The sequence below is a fragment of the Myiozetetes cayanensis genome, unplaced genomic scaffold, assembly GCF_022539395.1.
Source record: "Myiozetetes cayanensis isolate MyiCay16 unplaced genomic scaffold, myiCay2020 scf15, whole genome shotgun sequence".
NCBI lineage: Eukaryota > Metazoa > Chordata > Aves > Passeriformes > Tyrannidae > Myiozetetes > Myiozetetes cayanensis.
In genome coordinates this window covers 1008218-1035409 of record NW_026087159.1, presented here as the reverse complement: position 1 = coordinate 1035409, position 27192 = coordinate 1008218, and the positions used below count along the sequence as shown (strand labels likewise).

The window sequence follows — 27192 nt, the reverse complement described above, 5'->3', positions numbered from 1 at the left end:
AACATTCTTTCTTGGAAAAGGCTTTTGTCCAGTAGCCATCCTGCAGTCCAGCTCCCACATAGGAGTAACTGGCATTTGACAAAGCTGCCTCTTCCCCATGTGCCTTTCTTTCTGTTGGAGAAGAGAATTCAGAAACTGGTGCCACAGCACAGTCTTATTTCTTGGCTTTACTGAGCTTTTGTCACAGAACAATTGGTGTCTTGCTCCCTCAGGTTGTTGGAGAGCCTCTCCAAGGAGGAGGCCTTGCCTTTCAGCCTCATTCTGTTCCCAGTGGGTGCGTGGGGGGCCATGGTATCTGAGAAGCAAAGGGTTGGTGAAGAAAATTGATGCCAGCTTTCAAGAGCAAGGAAGCTAATTCAGGGAACAATTTCATCCAAGGTTAATGGAAGAACAGACCTCCAACACAGTATCAATTGGATCAAGCTTAAAGCAATCAGTTATGCCCTGGTAGCTATAACTCCAGCCCAGGTCAGCCAGGCAGCACTGGTGATGTTTTACAACACTTTCTCAGTGGCTTTTATCAATAAGGAAGGAGAAACAAGTTTCTCAATTCCATTTCTAGAGTAATACTCTCTGTGCCCCATTGAGGGAAAGAAAACCTTTCTCAGGAACTCCCAACGAAATAGTAGTTGTAGATTCTATTCCAGATAGTTTATAGAGGGAGTGAAATGGAACATGTGTATAATGGGGGAGCTGCTCTCACGTGATCAGTGTGTGCAGCCAGGGGCTCCTGGCAGTTCTGAAGGGTGTGCTGCAGTGGAGTATTTTCTCCTTGTGCACAGTGCTCTGTGTTTTGAGTTCTTGCTTTCAGAAATTCTACTCTAAAGGTTATTGGCCTTTCAAGCTGTGAAACAAATGTTCAGGGAACTGATGTAATTGTTCATCCCTCTTGCTACTCCCGGAGGTTAATTCCGTGGTCAGCCTTCACTTGCTGTGGAAGGTCACCAATGCAAAACTATTGTCACTTTTTCTGCTTTATCAATTCAGAAAAGGATTTTCTCCCTCAAAATAGTAATCATTAAAACCTGAAAATTGAAGGGAAGTTGTAGCTGTTTTCCTGGGACATTTGTCATGCATGTCCTAACACCTCTGTTTTATTGATCCAAGCATTTATGCTATTGGACACCACCATGGAACTGCTCTCCCAAAAACTGACCCTTTGCTTGATGTGGAAGGAGGTCAGGCGTGGCAAAAGATCAGGGCTGAGAGGTGGAACCTCTTTATTTTGATGGTTGTGTTTGCCTTTACTGGCTTAAAGGGTTTGTGAAACTGTGGTCTGGTGTCTCTGAGTCCCACGAGGTGTTTCCTAGACTGCATTTCACGTTCTAGAATTAATAAAGATTAGCTCAGCCATTTAAAATTATTTGTTCCTGTCTCTGTGAGGGCTAAATTGTGTTCAGTATCCCATTCAAGTCTAACAGCTTCCTAAGTAAGTGAAAACTGCTGCCTTTCAAGTAGTAGGGAGTTATTCAGTAACCTTTAACTATTGCATTGTGTTTTAAATGAATCATCACCTTGGTAAAGTGATGATTTATTTGTTTGTGAGGCAGTATTCCTTCTGAAGAAATAGACAACTGGAATAGGCCTGGAATTCTGCCAGAGATGATGTTTGTCATGAGGCAAGCCAAAAAAGACTGTGCTCTCCCACGCCTGATTTTTCCACTTCCAGTCCTATCTCTGCAGTTGCACTGGAGCAGCTGCTCCTGGCGCTGCTGTAAATCACATCAGCCACAACTCCTTTCACTTTGTTTAATCTCATCCCTTAATTGCATACGTGGCCTAAGTGTCTCCTAATACCAGTCCCTTAGAGTTTTAATCTCTGTTACTGAATTACCTGCTTAAACAGCCAATAGATCACTTAAAAAGAGATTCCAGAGGAGTTAGGGCTGGGCAGCTCCTTACCCCGTGAGCTGTCCTGTTTTCCTGAACGTGCTGAGACCCGAGTCATCCAACTGGGCCTGTGAAATCTGCTGAGTGGGAATAGAGGTCACAGAACAGCCTCATTTATTTATTTATTAGACTTCCAAATGGGTTCCTGTGCCATCCCAAGAATGTGTTGTTGGTGGTAGAGGGATATCACTAGCCTTTTGGTGTGCTTTTTTACTATGTATTTTTTTCTAAGTATAGTGAAAACATACCGATTTAACACAGTGTAATAGTGTGATGCGGGAGATTTTGATTGGGATATCACTAAGGACAACCACAGTCTTTGTGTCAGACACTTGGAAGTGAACAAAAATACACAAAAATGCCCTCAGGTAATACCTGTCTGCATCAGGAGGGATGCAGTTGCAGAGTATCCCACTAAAATTTGGGTATCAGTGTGCTGGCAAGTGCTCAATCGTGGTTATGATCACAAGGTTCCTGGAGAAGACACTGGTGCCAAGCTTGCAAGTGACACGTGTCATACAGTTACTAAACAAAAGAAGTTTCTTACATTCAAGAGGGTCATAAGAAAATGTTAACCCAAAATAGTGTTCGTTATTTTAGTAGCATGAGACTGTTAAAAATTTCAGTGGCACACATTGTAAAATTTCTTTTGTTTGAGTTGCCTGCTTGTGACCAAGTTCTACTTTTATTTCAGTTTTTAATATATCTTAGCATATTGAGTTCTAAAAACTGCCTGTGTCGTTTCAGGTTTGCCTGAATCCATTGTGGCCGCAGCGTGTGCCAGAAGTGGTCAGAGAGTTCTTCATGTGGATTCGTAAGTTACTCCAGTAATTTACTGACCAGAGGGGTGTCTGTGTCTGTGCCAGTGAGCGCTGCAGGGCTTCTCTTGTGCTCATCTGGCGTCAAGTAATGTTGTGCTTCTGTCTCTGCCTTATTTTGGGGTGTTATTTCCATCAATAGAACAGGCGGGTTTTGCCTGCTGGCTCAGGAATTTGGAAAATCAGGGATGTGGTGAAGGGTGCTGGGATTGCTCCTTCTTTGGTACAAGCAGGAATGGTCACAGCTTTAGTGCCCTTCGTTCTCATTCCAGACACTAATTATCCCTTTCTGTTTGGTGAGAATAAATTCTGTTATTTCAGTATTTTATTTTCATTGGCTGTCAAAGTCTGAAATCATGTGAGCCCCCGGAACTGGGATATTTTTTTTAGCCATGCCTGTTTTTAGCTTTGATGGAGAGCTTTCAGAAGATTCACAGGAGCAGCAATTAGAACAGTGCAATACAGATTTTGTTCATTACTGTTTCACTTAAATGTGCTTATTTACATTCACACATGCTTTTATAATGAAGTCCTCCACATTTGATTCCTTTCTCCTGTGGAACTGTTTCCCAGCTCTCGTGCAGGTAAAGGTGTTCTTAACCGAGGTGTTCTTCCCTCTTATCAATAGCTGCCCTTTTAACTGGTGTCTGTGCTTCCCTGATCATGGTCTGGAATCCATACCTTGGCCAAGAAAACTAGAAATGTTTAACTGTAGAGCCCCGGCCCCATAAGCAGGGAAGCATTTCAGGCCATCTGCTTTTGTGTTCTTGCAAAAAAAAAAATCTCCAAAACCAACAGAAAACCAGCACCCGATGCCATTTGAATTCTAAATGAAAAGTTGAGTCCTGGAAAGGTTGCCAGAGATTCATCTGAATTAAAACTTTTTATTGTTATTTACTTTGTCTAATATACTTGTTTTAGATGGATTTTCAAGCTTTGTTTTACTGAGGTAACAGTGTAATTGAAAATTCATCGACCGAAAAAGCTGTTTATATTCGGAATATCACTGTTTAACAATGTATGATTCTCCTTCTTTAAGGATCACGAATGTAAGTTTTTTCAGAGCACAAGGAAATGAGATTTGGAGTTACTGAAATACTTGTGTTAGGTGTGCTACTGTGATTAATCTGCTGTTCCCTACAAAGGTCTGAGTTAAGCTGGGCACAAGGTATTGAAAATGTATATGCATAAAGTCTTTGTTTACAGTTTACTTGCACTCATTACCTTGTGTACCTCACTTTATTACTTTTAATCCCCAGCCATGTTTGCATTTATCATAATATACTGCAGAGGTGATTATGGGAGATAGTTTTGAAGTGGACTATTATAAAATACTAAGTTCTAAGTTTGATTTATAAACACTGTCCAAGCATCACCATCAGCAGTAGCTAATCTTATTCAAAATAGTCACTTCACTGCAGTGTTGCCATAAATTCCTGCAGACTGATTTTAAACTGAAGTTAGCTTCTGCCAACTAGTAATTGAAGGAGCTCTATTTCTCTGTGCCAGCTATCTGTCTCAATAAACATAAAATCTGTGGTTCTTTTCAGAGAGCTACATTTACTGTAGATATTAATGAGCTGTTGACATGTGAAATTTCAAGGATATTTGTTAAGTGATTTAGAAAAGTAATTTGCAATTTAAAATGTGGAGATTGGTACTTAGTTTAAACTTGAAGTTGCTGAAGAAAGGTAGATCAAGACTAAAAGTGGATTACTTGAAGTGAATATACTTCCCATACTAATTGTGCTTATGCAAAGGACTTTCTCCTAACAGTTTGCTAAAGTTTCTTTACTTATTTGCCTCTTAAAATTATATCTCTGTAATTATGTACTAGTTTGGATACTGAGGACAGGGCAGTTCGAGGTGAGGATGTTTTGCTACATCTTGTGTTTGATTTTCAGCAGCTAGAATACAGCATCTGTATTTTTATTGTCTGTGTCCTTCCTCATTACCTTATTTATCTTCCCATGTAGGATTTAATTAGAGGCAAAGGAGTGTCAAGATGCAGAATTTTAACTTCTCTTCCACAAGAATTAGAGTAGCCCAGGCGTGTCTTGCTTCTTGACACTTTATTTGTTGACTTGACTTTGCTTGAGTGTTCCTTGTGTCCAAAATTCTTCCATCTGAGCATGCAAAAGTGTGCTGGGCCCTCTCCCTGTACCTCCCCCCTCCAAGATACCTGCTTTGTAATTTGTTCTACGTCTTGTTAGACAATCTATCTCATTGTTTTCAGAAATTGTAAAATGTATGTTGTAAGAGAACGTGTGTCTTCATCCAGCCTTCTTTTGTTTGTTGGGCTGAAGGACCTCAAGAGCTGTTGGGTTAAACCCTGCCTCCTGAGAGGCCAGGAAGGGCAGTCCCTTTCTCATGCTCCTCAACACGATCCCTCTGCCAGAATGGGAATTTTTCATACATTTGACTGCGTTCTTAATAGGTAGCCCATGAAACTTTCTGGGTTTGAAACACAAGTCATTTTGTGTTCAGCTCCTTAAAATCGATGTGGCAGTAACTTCCTTTGGAAAAGACAGCAGCTCTGATGGGTCAGGACTTCCTTCTGGAAGATCAGATGCAGGATGGACACACAGAGGCAGCTCTTGGGCACAATTGTGAGGCATCAGCAGCTTTTCTCCAGCCATCACCAGCTCTGAGTGTTCCACCCTGGCGGTTGTGACATGGCCTGGGAACAGGCACAGGCCAGGAAATGCTTTTCCAGTTCTTATTTCTATTGACTCGTGTTTCTCCTGCTTTCAGATGTGGCCAGTTTCTCAAATTGCAGTCTGCCTTCAAAAGAATACGTTAGATCTTCTCTTGTTTTAGTTTCCAAGATTGTTAATCAGTTGGAAACAATTTGTGATTTCCATGTTCTGGACTGGGATTTGCAAACTCTTTTGAAGAATTTGAGGCAAAATTGTGTTACTAGCTGAGAAAAAAGTCGCAAGCTAATGTAGGAGAATAGAGAATTAAGCCTTTGCAGAGGTGACTTTGTACTTGGGCTGCTTTTCCAAAACTTTGCCAAATGGCTTCAGCAGTTCTTCTGTTGACTCTGAACTAGATACAAGATCTGAAAAATGTGGAGTAAAAGCAGCAGCACTTTTGTAATTCAGGTGAAAGTCCAGGTAATATGGGAGGAGTTTTGAGCAAATATAACCTAAGTAATTTATGGTAGGAAAAGAAAACATCTGTGCTCTAAGTTAGTAGAAAAAATAGTTTCTGCCTCTGCTGTTACACCTTCAAAATGTTCCCTGTTCTTAGTTAGGGGATAATTAAATTATAACTCTAAAAAAAGGGAGAGAATATCCATCTTTGTAATTTGCTAATAGAGCAAAAGAAGAGAGCATTTTAGTCCTTGAGATTTTGGGACAATATTTTAGGCTTAATTAGGCTTTGATCTTGACCATTGCTTTAAGGAATTCTTCAGTTCATCTTCAGGGCAATTATAACAAAAATATTTGGTTACAAAGGACCCCTAATTGTAAAACCATTAGTCAGCTCTTTTCAGAATTCCTCCTCAAGATTTTTGCTAAAAACTTTGCTCATTATGTCAGTAATCATGTCTCTTCTGTCTTCTTCCTGTAGTGTTTTCAGATGAGAAAATGAAGCAATCTGATTCATCATGTAAGGCAGGGGAAACTAATTAAAATTCCAGGATAAAAAAAAAAATTCTGGAAGTTGTTGCTTAAGGAGAAGATGATACTGAGCTTGGGAAGGGTGCTCACAAATAAACTTCTGTAACTTTCTGTGAAAATAACATATTAATTTCTCTTACTCAGAGTTGTAACTTATTAAATATTCTAAATATGCATGGCTTTTATTGGTGTAGATTCAAGAAACCCACTCCTAATTTTAGGCAGGTGTTTCCTGCCATTTCTGTGATCAATGGCCCTGCTTGCCCTCACAGCCAGATTGTATTCCATATTCAAGAAACTTGCAACTAAAGCGGCAGATTTCCTTAAAAATAAATCTTCATGGCTGTGTTTTTTGGAAATCCCAGAAGTGACAGATAATAGAGGGATATTGAACTTTTTATTCTGTGGAATCTTAACAAGCATCAAGAAGTTCACCTGCACCCTTGACAAGCCAAACACAACTACCAGTGACTGTTTTACAGGCTGGGATCTGACAGAATTGGGCATTTCGTGGATTTAATCCTCATTGCTTTGTGCTCTGTGTGACACCAACCAGCAGTACTTTTTAAGCTCACCCATGTCATTCACACAGCAAGGAAAGGATGAGCTCCTTGTTAAAGAGGAGTGAAATTTCTGGTTGGAAACCATCTGCAGATGGAGCTGTGGTGCTTGGAGTGACCAAACTGCAGGGTCTGGTCCCGGTGCCCCCAGCTCTGGGACACCACATTCTGTGGTTGGAGCCACCTTTACTCAGTGGATGCCAGATTTTGTTGTCTTTGCACAAGATGTCCTATTTGTGTTCTTCACTGTTGCCTTGCAGGAGCTGAAAGACTTTTTTAGGTCAGTTTGTAGTCAGGAGCAATTAGGCCCTGCTCAGCAGACATCTGTCCTTCATATGCTAAGTAAGCACCGTGGTCCGGAGCATCACCCTCTGGTGCTGGAGCGGGGCTGACAGTCCTAATGAAGTCTTTGTCAGGGCAGATCAGCCCTGTCAAAAGCATCCCATCGTAAATCCAGGCAGGAGAATCTAACCTGAATTCAGCTGTTATCACACTGATCTCCACAGCTCAGAAGCAGAGGAGGTTATGATGAGATTTTAAGTTCATTTGATTCAACAGCCTTCACGTTATTCTGTAAAATGCAAGCCCATCTTCCTCCCTAAATTTAATTTTATTTTTTTTTTAGTGTTTGCAGTAACATTAGATAACCCTTCAGGAGGGTATTTTTGGTGTCTTCCAGGCTTCTGAAGTGTCAGCACACAGTGCCAGAAAACAGAGTTAAATCCTGAAATTACTGTTTTGCTTTGCAAGAACTGGTGATTTTTTTAAAAATGTTACTTGCTCTTTTATTTTTCCTCTCAGAGCTGTTAAATATTTAGGATGTGCATGTCAACAAAAGCTAACTTAATCTGAGTGATGTTTACAGAAACATTGATAGAACATTTTCAAAAAGTTGAGCATAGACTTTCTTTGATTATCAGCAGAACTATTAATTTTCTGTGATGTAAAAGAAGTAAACTAATCTTTTTCAAGCAAGAAGGTGGTAAATAGAAACTGAGAAGTGCTCAGGGAGGGATGATCATTTTGTACAAATCAGTTCCTTTGGCTCCACCTGCAGTACATAGAGTTCAATAAGAATTTTGCCAGAGCATCTTCACAGGCTGTAATAGGCAAAATCTGCTCAGCAGATAAACAGTAAAGTGAACTTGCCTTTATTTGGCATAATGGGTTAGAGGGTCAGTCTTGTCCAAGGAGCAAAATTACCTGTATTCTCCTTTTCCTCACAGCATCCCATGTGCTTTTCTAAGCATGATTTATCCCCCAAATACTTTAATTTTGGACTGTATTCTGTTTGGTTGGATACAAATGAGGAAAAAGGGAAATTTTGCATCTCATTAAGAGTTGTGAAATAAAAATTTTTATATATTCTGCATCTGAAAAGTCTGTCATGAAAAATGTTTGGAGTGTCTCAAACTTCATTGTTTTTTCTTTAATCTGAAAAAATTGTGTTTTATCTGTCCATCAAGTTTTTCTGTTTGTTTTTTGTGGTTTTTTTCTCCTCTCTTTACAGGAGAAATTACTATGGTGGAAACTGGGCCAGCTTTAGTTTTTCAGGGTTATTATCCTGGATTAAAGAAAATCAGGTAAAAATTTCTTCAGCGACTTCTGTTAGTGTTCCTTAACATTAAATCTCAGTTGTTTGCATGATTTATTACAAGACAAATCACCCCAGTGCTCTTTCTCTTGGGTAATTTGACAGATCAAAGAGGTTTGTAGTTTCCAGCTTTGCTGGTTGAGCCTTACCCATCTGGCTCTGCTGGGCCTGGGTTGTTCACGTTGCTGAGACCAGTCTTGTGCTCAGTCATAAGTACTTGAATTTATAGAGAACCCACCAGACTGTTGTTTCAATTCCTTTCCCAGCACATTCTGTAAATGACAATCTGGTCTTTTCCCTTTCCTGTTTGATTATTTTCCACTCCCTGATGTTTCAGTCTTTTCTGTTTTTCTCGTTTGCATTCAGCTGATTCTTCTTTACTGGATCCTTCCATTGAAATGTCCTGTAACCAGGACAAAAAGATTAATGCTGATAGTGTATTTTTCAATGACCAAAGTTTATCTAATTCATGACAGTCCACTAGAAATCTCCTGAAGAGGGTATTTATTTAGGAGATGGAGCACTTGGGCTGTGTTAGCAGCTGGCTGTTCCTGTTATTTACAGGGGCGTTCGGAGCCTGTTGGGCCGTAGAAGATGGAGGTGTTTCAGCTCAGTCTCATCCCTGTTCATTCCACTGTGCTGCCTCCTGGTGTAATCAGGGGAGTTGCTCAGTGACAGAACTTCATATTCTCAGGGTTCTGCTACATGATTTAGAGATTCCTGTGTGGGCAGATTACCATCCCCAAATCACTGGTGTTTTTCCATATGGTCTCCATTCAAAGAGTTTTGTCACAAAATTTGGATCTAACCTGGCCGTGGCAAACCTTAGTAGATTGTATTCAAAGTTACCTTCAGCTCGCTACTAAAGCTGGTATTTCCTTTAACACCGTGTTTTCAGGTTATTAGAGCTAGTCCTGTAGAGCAAATGTTGGCGTGCTGCAACAAAGCAACCAGCTCTGACTGTTTGAACTCAAAAATCTGAATAGAAAAAACATTAAGATGATCTTTCTCTTATATTAGATGGTACATACTGTTTGGGACTACAGAGATTTGTAGTTCAAGAACAGCTCACACAGTACAACGTGTTAATGGTTTAATTGTTCTTTGTAAGCAAACGACAGAGCTCAGTGATGAATGTGAAGACTGGAAAAAACTGATCCATGAGGATGAAGAAGCCATTCCTCTGAGCAGGAAGGATAAAACCATTCAACATGTGGAAGATTTCTGTTTTGGAGAGTAAGTAGAAGTATAGAAATGTGTGAATAATTTTATATGCCCAGAGGTAAATGATCACGTTGTGCTCTTGGCTTCAAGCATTTCACCACACACGAGTAAAATGAGCATGTAAAAGGACACAAGAACAGGAACACAAATGGACAGTAGGATTTTAACTGTGAAATACTTCATAGTCCTAAAGTGATAAAGGAATACTTGCCTTTTGTCCTTTTTATATGCAGTGGATTTAACTTCAGTAAGTTAAATCCACTGAATACAAATTTAACTAACTGAACTACATATTTATCGTTTTTTATCTTCTGGATTTTGTGCTGAACTGAACACTTCTGAATTCCTGAGAGGTTCTTTGTGATAGTTATGTAAGTTTAACCTTGAATCCTTCAGAAAATCCCTTAGGTAGCTAAATGAAATATTGACAGATACTTGTATAGAAACATGTATTCTTTTCTGTAAACATCATAAGTAGGGGGGAAAAAAAAGGTGTGAATTGGACTGATACAATCTGAAGGTCACAGGCTCAGACTTTTCCAGGGTTCAGTACTGCACAGTAACGGCTTCTCGACTGCATACGAAATGGAATGCATGCTTGGAAGAAAGATCACTTGAATACTGTGATTGTAAACCTGCTGCCATAATAAATATTGTTCAGAACCAGGAGTAAATGAGATTTAAAGGTGTCAGAGTGTCTTAACTTTGTGTATGATTTTTGACTGATATTTGGCTCAATAAATCAGTCCCCAAGCACTGAGATTTCACACTTTATAGTAAAGTGAGATGGTACTCGAGTCAGGATCAACCACAAGATCCTACTTTTAAGGATTTAGCTCAGCAGGACAGAGCTGTCTGTCTTGGTTATCACCAAAAAAACCCCAAACCCACAGGGAACAACAATAAGATTAATAAACCCAGCAAAGAAAAAGTTCTCCAAAAGAACTCAAAACTTTTTGAGAGAGTCACTTACTGTGTTTCTGACAATTTACATGTTCTGGCTGGATTCTGTTGTTTTTGCTTAACTTTTATAACTCCTATGAAGTAACCATTAAACATTTATTTTGAAAGAATAAACAGCTGGGTAGCAGTATAATATACACAGTGCAAGTCTGAAATGAATGGCCTTAGAACAAAGTGCATCCATCAAAGGAAAAGAATACTGTGTCTACAACAAGCTGTATTGAAAAAAGGCAAATGGCTGAAAAATAAATAGTGAACACCTGTGCTGAATAAATTAACCAGCTGGTTGGCAATTTTTCATTTGACCTATCTGAAGGGGTTGCTGTTACAAGGCATTAATAAGACACATTCATTTTAAGATATTCCTTTGTTAGTACCATTAATTGATGAATGGTGGAAGATAATATTCCAAATTTACACAACAATTTGTCTGCAGATGTATTATTTTTTTTCTGAATTAGGAGAAGAATTGTCTGTACAGAAGTTCAATTTGAGTAATTTTTATAGACAGTTCTTACATTATTCAGGGATATTTGTTCCTATAGGACGGATGTCATGAATTTATATTATATACAGTTTTTAGGCTTTCATTATAGAAAGTGTAGAGCTGCAAATCATGGAGATTTACATGTTCTTTGATGGGAAGTGAATAGAGATTTAAAATATGTAAAAATAACATTTCTGTTAGCTGCTTTTCAGAGTGATATTAAAAAAATACAACGTATTTTGAATCCAAGCTTATGTTGCTTTAGAAAAGTAATAATCAAGTATGTTTAAAATGGGGTTGAAATGTACATTGAAATTGGGAGAAGGAAGAAAGAAAACCTTCCTCTGAAATTTTGTGTTATAAAAAGGTTTAGGATGAGTTAAATAAAAGCTTCATTCTTAGTTATTGCATTAATGACAACAACTTTTGCAGTTTTCACAAACACCACGTTCTAAATTCCTGAAAAATAAAACCCCAGATTCAAACAGAACCTAAAAATTTAATTGACTTTCATTTTTATTTGTAGCAGAGATGACTTTTTTACAAACCATTTGACAGAGTACCTGGCTTTCCTTGGTATTTTATAGTTACTTAATGCTTGCAATATGAAGCAAAAAGGACATAATTAACGTACAGAAGCAGAATTCTCTCGTTAGTGCTTCTTGTAGCAGTTCCTGTGTTTCCCAGGGCAGTATTTTACCCCAGTCAGGAGTTAAGTGCTTCCTGGTGGCTGTGCCCAGGCTGATACTCCTTCCAAACTTTCCATGGGTCTGTGTGAGCACCCCGAGTTCGTAAGTGAGGAGCAACTTGTTCCTCGTTAACAGGAATCCTGCCCCCTGCATCCAGCTGTGAGGCCGCAGGTGTGTGAGGGAGCATTTTGGTGTGTTTGCTGAACAATTCCTCGCTGTCCCCTGAATTTTAACCATCCTGTTAGTGAAATTTGGTACTCCGTGTTTGCAGGTCACCTTTAAAATCATAGTTCATTAGTTTTCAGCCAAGATTAAATTGTTTATTCAGTGCATTAATGGCTTGTGGTATGAAGATAAAAAGATAGCGTGGAATTATTGCTGAAGTCCTTTCACTTACAATAACATTGATTTGATTCATCTCAGCTGGTAGTGTAAACTAAACCAAGTTCAAAAGTACTACTTTCTAAGGTAGGTGTCATTGAAGATCAGGATAAAAAGAGTAGAGGAGATTAAAAGTGGAGGGCTGCTTTATGAGGGGAATTTTAAAGGAATGTTGTGAAAAGGAACCGGCCTGTGCAGAGTAAATGTTGTTTGGGAACGTCCCTCCTGTGAGTGGCTGCCTCCAACCACAGCACAAATTTGGAGCACTTGCATAAAAACAAGTGTTACTTCAACAGCTGATTAGAATGCAAGGGCAGAGCTGAAAAAGGAATCCGAAGATTTTACTTAAACTTTGGGTCAAAGTGGCCTGGTGTTCCATGGACCTGCTGGGATCGGGGCTGCAAAGGAGACTCAGCCTGTAAAGCTCTTCTGTTTCTCTCCTGTAAACTTGGTTTTTACAATATCCCACCTTAATGCATATTTGCATTTCAGTTTTAAAGGTGTTTTAAATCCATAGGGAACACCAAATCGAATTGCTTTACTGTTTCTATTTTAAAATATTACATTTATGTTGTTTCTATAGCTGTGTGCTGTTTCACCATGAGGGTCTTGATGTTCACTTTGAGATCCTCCCGTCTTTTGAGTACGTGTAAAATAAGAACCCAAAATTTTGTTGTTCTTTTTTTCTCAATAAAAAAAGTCTTCTTGAAATACAGCTTTGCAGTCAAAGAACCAGAGTTCTTTAGTGGGGGGTACACCTGTTTTGGTCAGGATAAAGAAATTCTAATGCTTTTTCTAGGAAGGTTTTCATTCTGGCACCGACTCAAAACTTTAAACGAATTTTTAAGACTCTTCAAGACTTTTTCCCCCCTCTTTCTCCCCTTGTGTTTTTAATCAGTCAGGATTCAGCTGAAGGTGTTGAAGAAGCTGGTGCACTGCCAAAGCTGCCTGTCCTTGGAGCCTCTGGTGCCAAGGAGGTTTCTCCAGGATCAGAGGAAGAGTGTCCAGCAGTGGAGAGCCCCTGCCCGGAGCCGGAGAGCCGGGAGCCAGAGCAGGACACGGGCACAGAGCCAGCGGGTGCCACGGAACGGAATGGGGCAGGAACCACCTCTGGGAGTGAAAGTTCTCCTGGAGAGTCCACTCTGGAATTGGGACAGACAGAAGCTACGCCCTCAGAAACTCCTGCCCAAGAGCCAAAGAAAATTACCTACTCCCAAATTGTCCGAGAAGGCCGAAGGTTTAATATTGATTTAGTTTCCAAGGTAGGAACTGAGTGACTTCTTTTTGTGAAAGTACATTTACTTTGCTTGAATTGCTGAAATTTTTAAAAAATCTTGAATGTTGAGGAGAGTGACACAGTGCTTTTGAGGCACTTGCCTCAAGATTTGCTATCCTCAAAACAAAGGGCTATTTAATATGTCATTCTTAAGTGTTTCTTTATAACCAAAGAAACCATAAAACATAGCTCAGAAATATCTCCATGAAAGTACATTTTATGAAATTTAGTACTTAAGCAACACTTGGAAAATTTCTCCTTTTAAATAGTACCGTTAAAAATTATATTTTTAAACAAGGAAAATCGATATACATGTGGATTTTTGATCTCTTTAAAATGAAAAGTAATCTACTGATTGGAGTGCTTCCTGGGTGTGTGACTTCCCTGTGAAACTCTCATTCCTTCTCTGTATTCAGACTAAAGCACTGAACTGTAATACGTTTTATTGGAAGGAACAAATAATTGCAGTTAATCCATAGCATACACGGTGACTAAAATTAGTTATTAATGTGTTTAATTCCTACTAGTGTGCATTTTACTTAGAAGAGAAACTATTAGTCTGACATATTTGTTGTGCTGTTTTAACTCTAGAATCTGCCCTTTATGTGCTTTAGAGTATTTGGATGTGGCCTTGAAAATTGTACATCAGTGGAAATTTTTCTTCTGTGCTTTAGCCTGTGTGTGTGCTCTGCCATACAGGGAAGTTTTGAATGCTTAATTTTTCATATTCTGCATGAAAAGATTTTTCAAACCTCTGGAAACCGGAAAAGAAACTTTCTTCAGTAATTCATTAAATTCTTTGGGAAGACACTGTAAGGTGCAAACTTTGTGTTCCAAATGTCGATCCCACTTTATGGATCATTGCAAGGCCATCAGTGAGAACACCAGTGAGTGGACAGTGGTTGAGCAGATCGTACTATTTTGTATTTTTTAGACTTTTTCTGTCCCACTGTGTGACACGGTGTTAATTGCAGCGAATTCCAGAAATTCAGACACGAGAACAGTCAGCAGGACAAGACCAGCAGTTTGCACTGGTGTTTCCCTGGCTCAGGGACAGAGGCTTCCTTGTAGTGTCCTCACTGGCGTTCCAGTGAACCTTTATTTGGAAAATTCCTGTGTCATCTTGCAAATTACTCGGGACCACAAAACTTTTCAATCCAGTCAAACATCTTCAGTTCATAGTTACAGTTCAGTCCCTTCTGTATTTCACTGTATATTTGTAGCTTATAGAAAGAATAAATATAACCAATTATAAATTAATAGAACAGAAATTACTAAACCTTAACTGGGGGTTATGGAATTTACCTGTAGAAAATGTGACCCTGTCGTTTCAGGTAACTTAGGGAACAGCTGCTGAGGATTCACTGAGGGACTTGACTGATCCTGTTTACTCACCCTTTTTCTCTCCTCCCTGAGCAGTTGCTTTTCTCCCGGGGTCTGTTGATTGACCTTCTCATTAAGTCCAACGTGAGCAGATACGCCGAGTTCAAGAACGCCACACGAATTCTGGCCTTCCGGGAAGGGAGGGTGGAGCAGGTACTGTAACACAACCTGCTGCCTCTGCTCAGTCTCTCTTTTTTTTTTGAAATCGGTTTTGTGAGAATTTTGTAACAGTAAACTGGTGTTTTTCCTTAAAAAAGGTGGTTGCATGTGTTATATATAAATATTAAAAAAAAAAAAAAAAAAAAAAAAAAAAACCACCAAAATAAGATTGTGCAGTCCAGTATATTGACATAAATCTTTACCTCAGGCTAAATATTTAGGCCACGATTGACTGGGCAGTTAATCCTTAAAAATTCATATGGTTTAGGTTTTAAAATTCATAGCAGAGACTTGATTTGTCTCTGCTACTTACAGGAGAAGTCAGTGGGGTGATGGCAACAGGAGATGTTGGCACAGTTAATTAATACAAACTCTACTGAGTTACTCTGCAGTCAGAGATGCAAGTGAAAGTGAACCTGAAGGGAAATAAAAAAGGGAAGAGGCTGAAAAAGATTTAAAAATACTCTTATTGTGGAAAATTGGTACCTTTTATTACAGTTGTAATAGAAAATAATGGAAAGGAATCTGTAAGAAAATAACTACAGTAGAAAACAGTAATTTGAAATATTTTTTAGGTATTCAGATTGATGTTGCTTGATGCTTTTACATCCGAAGTTATTAACAAATTTTTTGCAGGTGCCTTGTTCTAGAGCAGATGTGTTCAACAGCAGACAGCTCACCATGGTGGAGAAGAGAATGCTAATGAAATTCCTGACATTTTGTTTGGACTATGAACAGCACCCTGAGGAATACCAAGGTAGTGTCTCCTTGAACAGGGCACACTCCCTTCTTGGCAGTTCTTTCAGTGAGGCACAATTTTGAGAGCTCTCCTGTGTTTTCACACGGTTTGTTTTTATGGATTCATTTTCAAAGTATGCTTTGACCTTTTCATGACCTTTTCACTTCAGTGTTAAATTCTTCTACTTAAGCACTTACTCTTCTAGTTCCCACATCATTTATTATTTACATTTTTCTTTAACAGCAAAATTATATATTACATCAAGGTTGCAAAATGCTTTTTATCATTTTTAGGTATTTCCTCCCCCTCCTAGGTATTTTTTTTAAATAATGTCATGTATCTGATTTTTCTTTCTAATTTTTGGATACTGTGTAAACCTGAACAATATGTCACCACAAAATCAGAAATGGAGAAAATGGAATTTTTTAACTTTGGAAGTTAATGTAATTTAATGCCTTGTAGTTGTAGAGGGCAGGTTCAAAGTGCCTTTATCAACTCTTGACTTACTTAGATAAGAGGAAATCAGAATAGATTTGAGGTATAATGTGTGGAGAATAATGAGCATTGGGTCAAAGAGGGAAATTGTCTGACAGGAGGAAGATGCTTTCATTTGTGCTCGAAGAATGAAGTGACTTTCTCAGTTCTTGGAGACTAAAAGTAAACTAAAGCAAAGAAAAAAAAACTGTCAAAAAGAAATAATGAGGAAAGAGGAGTAGTTCAGATACTGAAGTTTCAGACTAAAAGAAGTCAGTGAATTTGGAGCTTGACAGTAGCTTGACCAGGCAGTGTTTTTGCAGGGATCTAGTGTTAAGGAGAAGTAATTGTTGGGACAGTGGTCTGAAGACTTGAACAAGACTCTTAGATTAGTACAAACATTAGAGAAAATAATTTTAAACATATACAAGAGAAAATGAGTCAGTATTGAGATCTGGTAAGATTAGGAGAAGGAGGTTGTAATGAACTCCAGAAAATCCTGAGGGGGGAAAGACTCATTAGGCTGAAGTGGTTTATTGATTACAGGTGATCCCAGTTTGCTGCTGCTGGAAGAAGTGGAGGTTCCCAGAGTGAGGATTATAGGTGGTATTTAGAAAATTTATTAGTAAAAAAAGGAGATGCCACATCAGTTTTAAATGAATCCATTGATTTATGTGCCTGAATAATATCAGATTCGTTTTTACTTCCAGAAACAGTTAAACACGTTTTGTTCCTACATTTGAAAATAGCCTGGGAAGTAGTTGGGAATATTTTGAGTCAGATTAGGCTACTGTAAAGACTTGAGAAATTTAAAATTGCTCTTGATGAGATCACTGCATTCGTGGGAAGGCAGACTTTTAATAGGGAGAGTTCATGAGAGTAAAGAATTTTTTAGAGCTTTTTTCTGTAAAATACAGAGTTATGTAAGAAGCTGAAGTGAGGAAAAACTTGAGAATTTTTTTAGAATGATAAACCCCCAAACCCTGTTGTTCCATGACTTACTGCATGGCTGTACAAAGGGCAGTAAGGTACATTTGTAGTAAAGCAGTGGTTGAATCTTGAACAGAATATATAGCTTGATAATACTGCTCTGTGCACTGATGGAAGTGTTTCTCAGTTACTGATGGCTTTATCCAGGACTTTTCTCTCAGGACTGGGAGATGGAGTCAGATCAAGTCTAACAGAATGAGTAGGTGAAGCCATATTTACAGTCTGGGGGCCCCACAGTGGTTTTGTGGTATTTTGAAATATTTTAATGGAGTGATATTTCTGTCTTGGGAGAAAACTCACCCTGTGGGAGTAAATTTCTTGAACTTCATTGACTTGGGTGATCCATTTTCAGCAGGATGTTTGTTGAAAAACTCGCTTGTTTATTGAAATGTAGAGGCACTTGTGTAAGTTGGAGCATGTGGGACAATCCAGGAGTTACACTTTGCTCTCCACCTCAATGTGCTCTTTCCTCAGACCACGAGAGCAGCACGTTTGCTCAGTTCTTGCAGACAAGGAAGTTGACCCCCAGCTTGCAGCACTTCATCCTTCACTCCATCGCAATGGTCTCAGAGACTGAGAGCACGACCCTGGACGGTCTTCAGGCAACAAAAAAATTCCTGCAGTGCCTTGGCCGCTACGGCAATACCCCGTTTCTGTTCCCTCTCTATGGGCAAGGGGAGATCCCCCAGTGCTTCTGCAGGTAAACTCCACTTACCCAATCCACGCCTTCCCAAAAGGTAATTAATAGATAGCAGTCAATAGGAATCTCCTTGCTACGGGTTCTTGTTGGTTTTATGTGCTTCACATTTTCATTGGCTGTGAAATTCCCTTCGCTCCGAAAAGAAACAGGGAAAAAAAATTTGGAGATGACTCTCCTGTAATCCTCTGTAACAGTTTTCATTGTGTTACAAATGCACCTCGTAATAGCTGGTGGCTGCCTGTGGTGATAAGTCCTAGGAGATGAGAAAGCCCTAATTTAACTCACATGGAGCTGTCACTTTTTAAATCTGGCAGAAGAGACTCAGAGTGATGTGTGTCCACAAGGGTGGCTGTGCTTTGGGGTGGGTTGAGAAAATTTGTGCTTTAGTCTTCCCTGAAGTTGCAGGAAGATACATGTTGTTAATTTGTGTAACTAACTAATGCTGAGAATACATCTGCCATTTATGGGTAGATATAAAATAATGGGCTGGATTTTTATGAAAGAAGCAAAATTGTGCCACGTGTGCGGTTTATTATTAGATTTAAATCAAAACCTAATTCTTTCACCTTTCTTATATCACAAACTTGTACAAACAGGGCAACTGATGTGAAATCATGTCCTTATCCTCTTGGCATCATTCTGTAGGTGTGTCTAGACCAGAAGCTTCCCCCCATGAACTGAAGAGCAGGGAGGATCCCGTTGCACTGAGCCACACACAGGCTGCAGTTTTACATTCTGACATCTCAAACAGCAGCCATATGTTCTCCACTTCTTGAGCCTTAGGAAGTAATTAAAAGAAAAAAAAAAAAAACCAAATAGATTGCAGGATAAAACAAGATCCACTTCAGGCTCTTTAGTTACCTGTGGTCAAGTGACAGTGTCCTTATCCTGACTCCTGAGGTGTCCCGTGGTCCCAGTAGTGGAGCTGGTGAGTGATGCTTTTGGGGACCATCAGGAATCCCTGTGCAAAGGGTGGGTGGTTTCAATTTTCAGTTGTTTCCAACAGTTCAACTGGCTTTTAAAAGGCTGAGGGTGTTTTTCTCCTCTCTGCTTTTGCTGGCAAGTCAGTGTTTCCATCTGCTCCATGTGGGTTTTAATGTGGTAACCTGTAGGTCTGAAATAAACATGAGCTTTGTTTAAAAAAGGCAGCATTGCCTGGTGAGACCAGTTTGTCTGAGTGATATATTTGTACATCAGTCCTTTAAATAGCAGTGCAGGCTCTTACCTACTTTGTTTGTGGTGGACAAGTTCTGCCTTTTACATGTGTGCTACTATTAAATTCTGGTTTGCAGCACGATGTTGGGAATTATCTTCCTGTCTTGTCTCTTTGATAGATTCTGTTTCTCTTCTCCAGAACAGTACTTAAATTACTGCCAGAAGAATGGCCTTAGCAGCTTGAGCCTGTTTGGCTGTATGTAGGATAGATGCAATTATGTGTTGATAGAAACGTTCTGGGATAATTGTACTCCACTGAGTAGAAAATGTTATTTGGTACCATCTTTCATCAGTAGCCTTTCAGCTGTTCCCTAAACTGTGTTTATGTGGTGATTTTAAAAGATGTGGATCTGTGTAATTAGGTGGTTGGACAGACAACCTGTGAACAGGAATTGTTTGAGGCAGCTACTCTGAATGCAGTAATGTAATAGGACTTGTGTTTGTGGGTTTTATGGATGGACTTCATGAGAGACCAGGTATCTGTATGTGACCAACAGATTAATAAATCAAAATATTATCAGTATACTAGTTGGGCAGTTAGGCCTTCCTTGCCTTCAAGTACCTGGGAAAAAGAAGTAAATTTATAATTAAAATTAGAATTTTTGTTGTATTTTTCCCCAGTATGTTCTTCTCTATATAATTTTTCTTGCATTCCTGAAATCCCTTTGGCTTTATTTTGTTTATTAGCCCGCACATGCAGTTTTTAGGTCTGTAACAGCAGTATATTTCAAGAGTTAGCTATAGGTGCTGTCTAGAAGTATTATAAATATTCTTATCATAAAATCATTCCATGATGACAGGAATTCTTCAGATGGCCTGAACTTTCTATTTATGTCCATTGATTGCTGCTTTTTAGGGGCTTTTTTGCTAAAATGTAAAGTCCTGCAATGAAGATGGTATTTTAACAGTTGAAGCAAATTAATGTGTCAAACCAAGAAGGAACTATACTTTCCAAAGGTTTGTGTTACAAACATTCTAATACAGTTTTTCTGTTTAAATTGTCTTTGGTTTCAAGGAAACAATTTAGGAGGCAATCACAATATTTTTTGAGGTGAATCACAATCCTTATCTGTGGTCTTCCCTCGGGATTATGTCTTGCTAAAAGTGAGCCGTATCCAAGGAATGCTGCTCAGGCTGGGGAGCAGAGTGGTGACACAGAGCCAATAGATCACAGCCCAGAGCTTTTATCACCAGCTTATCAGGGGAAGGTGTCACCTGCCCTGTGATTTCTCACCACTGTTGTATATTCTGTTTAATGTAAAGCTCTTAAGCGTTCCTTGCAGCCAGTGACACTGTGTGTTCTCATCAAGGCTACTGTTATAAATGGCACACATGCATATTGATGGGAACGAGCCAAAGGCGTTTGGAAGTCACATCCTTGCATCCCAAATGAATCCTGCATAAACACCACAAGGCTTCAGAACTGCTGACGACACCTGAGCCAGCGAAAGCAGCGTTAGTTCTTTATTGCTTTAAGCAGCTTTGGTTTAGGAGAGAAACTTAAAACTTTTGTATCACTAGAATGTACATCCCAGTATGTTGAGGTACAGATGTGAGGTTTCTGTCTCCACAGATTGGATTACTGGAACAGGGAAGGGCATTGGAAGCCTCGTGCTCTTCCCAGCAGCAAAACTTTACTGGCCTTTAACTGCTTCCTTTGCTTCAAACTTCGTGGCACAAAACTGTTCTGTCTCTTCCTTTCTAATGATATAGCAGTACTTTGAAGCTTAGCAAAAATGAATATAATAATATCTCATTCTTGGGGAACATCAGAATGATGTGGTAAAATGTAAGACACCAAAAGGTCAATGTCTGAGACATCCAGGGAAAAGCAAAGTCTGGTTTGCAGTTTGCTGTTAACACATGTGTTGCCAATCTGTGACCCAGCTTTCCTTTCCTTGAAAAAACGTCCCCAAAACAAAACTAGAATTGGGCATCACAGTAAAGTCTCAGTGACACAACATCTAGAATATTTAGTGTGATTTTTTATTTTATTTGCTGATTTAGGAGGTTAATGTTAAAATTGTCAGCTTTCAAATTTTCCTTTGTAATAGGGGAAAAAAGATACTTTACTTAAAAGTCTGAAAGAGTTGTTGAATATGAGACCATAGCTGCTTTTGCATGCTTTACAGGATTCTTCTTTGGTTACTTGAATCTCCTTTCATCCACTTTTTCAGAAGCAAAAAAACCTTTGGATTTTTTTAATGATTTTCAGGAGTGTTTGGAATGCTATTTTCCAAATATTTTTTCAAATAGTTTGTTTTACAGTTCACCTCACTTAAACATGCTTGTAATTTTCAGGTCTTTTTGGAGAGGAATTCTCTCATTTATGACTCTCCTCACCCATGGCCAGTGCTTGCAGTGGGTGACAGTGGAGGTTGTGGCCTCACCTCTGTGGCCATCACTCACTTCTCCATAGGGTCTGTATTTGGTGGGCAATGTCACCCTTTTTAGCAGTTGCTGCAGATTCCAGCTGAAATTGGTAATTTTTGTCTCAGTGACAGTGACAGCAGTAATTTTGTGATGGAGGAAAGATCTGATTAAGAAGTCCCATCTCTTTTAGTCCCCATATTTACAGGAAGATTGAGAGTCCAGGCTGAGAGAAGGTGGACTGTGTGATTGATTTGGAGGGTTCCTGTATGTATTTAAAAATGAATAATCAGTGTTTACCCTTACATGTGCACTATTATCTACTGCAAGTGTCAGAGCTTCTGAGGTGGTCTTAGGTCCTTTAACATTCCCAATTATGTCCCTGTTACAATCTCTAGGAAGGTTTTAGTGGTCTGAAATCAAGACCACACTTCAGGAAACCTGACTGGAATAAGCACTTAGAATGGATATATTAAAACTTGAGTACAACACCCTTTTCAATTAACTCCATGCATGAGTGTCATGACTCTACCTGTAAGCAAAATACAGAAGTTTTGTGTTTGTTAATCCTGTGATTTGGCATTTTAATGAGAAATTCAGATACTGTTCATTCCTTGTACAATCAGATGTGACAGATTTGAGTCTCAGCACGTGTGCAGTTCTGTGCAAGTGTGAAACAGTCACAGGTGATTTAAAAAACATGGGCTGTGTGTGAGATACGAGTTCAGTCCTCTGTTTCATTTTCACTTTTACATATCTCTTACCACTTACAATTACTCCATTTCTCTGCACCTGAAAATGTGAATTGAAATTACTGATAACTTGTCACTGTTCTCTGGTTTGTACTGAAATACTGGATCTGTGAGTAGCTGCAGCGCTGCTTTCCTCTTGTTTCCAGCTGCATTTCAAGGAAATAATAAAACTTCAAATGTAGTTGGGCTTTTAAAGACAAACGTGATGTATTTCTCCTCACTTTGTTGGCAGATGAATGCAAAACAGGCAGGCATAATTAGCAGGATTGTTTGTAGGATCAGTTGTTTGTTTCTCCCTCTGAGGAGAAACTCTTGCTTGGGATAAACATGAGGGAAGTGAGATAATCCATCATTCTGAGACCTGTTCACTAGTGATGGATGGATAGATTGGTAAAGTAACTCAATAATCTTCATTTTTTTCAGGTTATTCACAGATCAGTGAGCCTTGTCGTTAATAAAGCTATGGAATGCTTTTGTGTCCTTGCCCACATTTTTCCTCAGAATTTGACAGGAAAAGACTTTTAATTTGGAAATAACCTTTGTTGTGAAATGCATTAAACGTATGAAACTCACAAAATACCTTCCCAGTTTAGATTTTTTTTCTTTCTTCTCAGGGAGTGTTTGTCAATTCTTTCATGTTTGGAAATTATTCTTTAAACAGAGCTTTTCTGCTCCTCCTTATTTCCCTGACCAGAAGTACAGTGTTCTGCAGGAGTTTATAGCTTCAACCAATAGAATATATCACATGGGATGCTCTGGATCATATGGATCTTGTCAAAGTGTATTGATTTCAGATCCCTAACTAGGCATGGAAAAGTTTTCAGTCCAGAAATTATAGGTGTTAGAATCACATTGGCCTGCTCTCATTCTTGAACATTCTTGTAACATTTGAAAATCACACTTGGAACCTAAAAGCACAAAATACAAATGCTATCATGAGATGCTTTTTCAAGATTTAATAATTAGGACAGTGATGATAATATGAGGGATGTATATTTAATACATGATTTGGTATTGCCTTTTAACAGTCCCTTAGCCAGGAAATTGCTCTCTGGCTGTGTGGGGATGTGCAGATGTGACTTACAAGGTCTCCCTGAGAATTATGACTCAGATGTGGGAATATGTTACAGCATTATCAGGAGATCTGTGGAAATGACATGATTGTTTATTATTGGAGCAAATCTGGGATGTGAAGGCAAATTGCATTTAGCAAAGTCCTTTTTCGTTAAACTAAAGACAGAGAAAGGGGCTCCCAAAACATGAGGGAATTAGTAAAACAGTCCTTGAATTTCACTGAGGGTTAAGATAACTTGAATTTTTATGTCTTTTCTGGAGGCAAAGAGCAAATAAATGGGTTTTCTAGATGAGCTAATGCTTAGTGACTGGTTTCTAGTCACTGGTTTTGTGCCTCTGCCCACGGGTCTCTGGAGGGCACAGTTGTTGTGTAATTGCAGCTGGATGACCTTGAGTGAGGTTCCTCTGGAACAAGGGCGATGGAATTAGAGCCAGGCAGGTCCCATCCTTCCACAGAGATGAGTCTTGGGAGTGAGTTTGTGGGTAACTGCCATCACAGCAACACAGAAATAACTGGACTTTTTAAATAATTTTTTTTCCTTTTTTTCCCCTCTCCAGCTCTGTGGTAATTTCTGGCAATTCCCACAGTGTTTTAACCATAATTTCTAGGACGCTTGTGAAATAGTTGGACGTGTTTCCTGATGGATTCTCACCTCACTTTCATATAAATCATCTGGGTTTTGAGTTTAGCATCCCAGAGAATGATGCTCAACCTAGATTCATTAAAAAGTGGTGTTAATTGGGGTATCTTTGAAAAATTTAGGGGTGATAATGCTGTTATGTTAAGAAACAGCACTTTTACATTGTAATTACGGACATTCTTGACAAAACTTCGTGTCTGTGGAACTGCTTACTGTAGACTTAGTCTCAAATTCTTCACCTCAGATTTTGCATTTTTGCTGACAGTAGCCCCATATTTTATCATATCCCTCATTATTTTTGGACAATGTCTGGATTTACTTTAGAGTTTTATGGGACTTTTTCTGACTACTGTTGCCCAGATAAAGTTTCAAAACTTCTAACTGTTTGCAAAAAAACATAATCATTTTTACTTCTCTTAAGGCTTCCTTGTAAATAACTTTTTAGGTTGATTTGGGGAACACTGACTTTTGTATGGGAAATATGTATTGGAAAGATTAACCATCTGTTTTTTTTAGACTATAGCCATTTTAATTATTTGCTTTGTCTGTATTCTGGTTGTCAGGGTTTTTAGAACACGCAGCAACATTGGAGGAAATGCTGATGTTTGAGAGACCTTCCAGAAAACACAGAATTTAACATAAGAACCAGGTCACAGCTTGCTCTGTGTGTAAAAATAAATTGGAAAAGGAAAATTCATTAATTCAGCACTTGGCATGTTTTTCTTTGATCTTTCTCCAAAGCTTGCTGTGCTGGACATGCAGTGTTCAGCTTTAAGGAGAGAAGCAAACAATTTTCACTATAAAAAACTGTACAGTTAGAGAGAAAAATAGCCAGTTTTTTAATTAATTACTCAGTGAATTTCAGAAAGTAGAAGACTTTAGATGCTAGAAATACAAACTATTTTTTTGGTGTAAAACTGTGATACAGTTTTCAAATTCTTTTCTGTAGTTGGAGTGAACTGAGGGTAAGTCTGTAATTTCTGTGTGTTTATGGTATCTCTGGGTTGGAAATCGAGATGTCAGATGGAGACACATTCTATTTTTGTTCAATTAATACCAGAGAGCATTACATCAAAGCAGTAAACTCCTCTTGTATCAACAGATGCAGCAACCCTGCAGCCTATTTTCTCTCTTGTTACATTAGTGTTTAATTAAAGAAAACAACTAGTTGGAGGCAGTTACTTTCTGTGGAATGTAATGAAGATTTATTTTGTAAGTGACCTTCACCGTATTAGCTGAATCAGTAATCAGTAAAATTAATAGAATAATCAAATTATATACAAACTCATAAATCATGGTGAATATGCTGTCAAAACCTCAGCTTTTAATATGTCCTATTGTTTCACAGCCGTATTAAAAACTGCAACTGCTGAGTCCTGCCTTGCTGGGGACTGAAATGGCATTTAAAGGCTGTGGATGATGGAGGGCTACCAGGCCAAAAATTTTCACAACTCTTAATTTAGCTGTAATATGATTTGATGTCAGCAGGGCAGAGTTGAAGCGGAGTACAGTGTTGTTGCTATCTTTCAGCAAAACTTGAATTATTGGGGTAGGCAGTCGCCAGTTAATTAGAGTAATATCAGTTTAAATGTCTGTCATTTAGAGTTAATGATATCAAAGAGTTGCCTTGTACCTGAAGTACAGTCAAATCATCTTGAATAGCCCATTGTATGAAAGTAATGTTAGCACAATGATTTTACTTTGTCATAAATTACTGGGGTGCCATTTAGTTTAATATTTCAGTTTCTGTATTTAAATAATTTTGGCAAGTTCTTCCTGATTGTGTCATTTTTCGTGCTGGGCTGTTTTAATGGGTATTTTGGCCCTCTGTAATTGTTTAACAACACAATCAAAATTCCTTTCCATTTTCATTTAAAAAGAGAAGTTTTCTACTGGCCTCCTATGAAAACAGGTCATGCCCTCCTTCCCTGGATAGAAGGCTACTCTTGGAAATAAGTAATTCACATTTTTGTGCAACCAAGCAGCAAAGTTCTTTCAAAGCACACTAGAAAAATCAAGTGCATATATCAAAAAGCCCATGACTGTGGTTGAAGTCAAAGGAAAAATGTAATTTAATGTTTTGAACTCAGGAATCTTAGTTATAATTAAGTTAATAGCGCTATTCTTATATATAACATATGACATAAATTCATCTGAGTTGGTTTGAAAGATACTGGTATCTGCTTTGTCAGGCAAGGAGCCATTGATTGCAGCATTAGAGATAATCAGCCTGTAGCTCAAGGCTCTCTAATAATTCTTCAGTGGATGTTTAACCTTTGTGTCATCTCCAACAATCTCCAGCCAGCCAAGGCTGGGATTCAACATGGGGATACTCTGCTGCTCTGCATGAGCACAGGGGTGTTCAGGGAACTGGGTGTTCCAGTTTGGGCAGTGTCAGTGCTGGTGCTGACAGCTCCTTGGGCTGGGCCTGCTGGGGTGAGCTCAGATGGTGGTGTGGGTGGGGGACACACTCCAGCCCTTTGCTGTGCTGCCATCCAGGTTTAAAAGGGGTCGTGGAGCTGTCTTTGAATTATCTCATGGGATATTTGAATGACAAAATTAATTCTGCTTTAGGAAGTCATGCTGGAAAAGTGAAAGTTTTCAAGTTGACCATCTATGAACAGATACCAAAATCTTTACTTCAAAATCATAACATCACAGAATGGTTTGGGTTGGAAGGGGCCTGAGAGACCATCCAGTCCCACCCCCTGCCACGGGCAGGGACACCTTCCACTAGCCCAGGTTTCTACAAACCTGGTCCAACGTGGCCTTGGACTCTTCCAGGGATCCAGGGGCAGCCACAGCATCTCTGGTCACCCTGTGCCAGGGCCTCCCCATCCTCACAGCCAAAAATTCCTTCCCAATATCCCATCTAACCCTGTCCTCTGCCAGTGGGAAGCCATTCCCCCTTCTCCTATGCCTCCATCCCCTTGTCCCAAGTCCTTCTCCAGCTCTCCTGGAGCCCCTTTAGGCCCTGGAAGGGGCTCTCAGGTCTCCCAGGACCTTCTCTTCTCCCGTGAACCCCCCAGCTCTCCCAGCCTGGCTCCAGAGCGGAGGAGCTCCAGCTGTTGGAGATCTCCGTGGCCTCCTCTGGACTGGCTCCAGCAGCTCCACTCTGTCGTGTGTTGGGGCCCATCAAGTCAGTCAGTGCATCCTCCCAGAGTGCCCAGAGCTTGGCCTGGCT

General features: G+C 39.3%; 1 protein-coding gene across 2 annotated transcripts in view; it reads left to right on the top strand.

Moving 5' to 3' along the window:
- Positions 1–27192, top strand: part of CHM (CHM Rab escort protein) — a 52559-nt gene that overhangs the window by 6784 nt on the left and 18583 nt on the right. For both annotated transcript variants that reach the window (XM_050310329.1, XM_050310328.1), the window contains exons 2-8: positions 2638–2704; positions 8408–8480; positions 9603–9727; positions 13134–13497; positions 14931–15047; positions 15690–15810; positions 17731–17956. In XM_050310329.1, the coding sequence (XP_050166286.1) occupies positions 2638–2704; positions 8408–8480; positions 9603–9727; positions 13134–13497; positions 14931–15047; positions 15690–15810; positions 17731–17956 (1093 nt within the window). The remainder of the gene's footprint in view (positions 1–2637; positions 2705–8407; positions 8481–9602; positions 9728–13133; positions 13498–14930; positions 15048–15689; positions 15811–17730; positions 17957–27192) is intronic.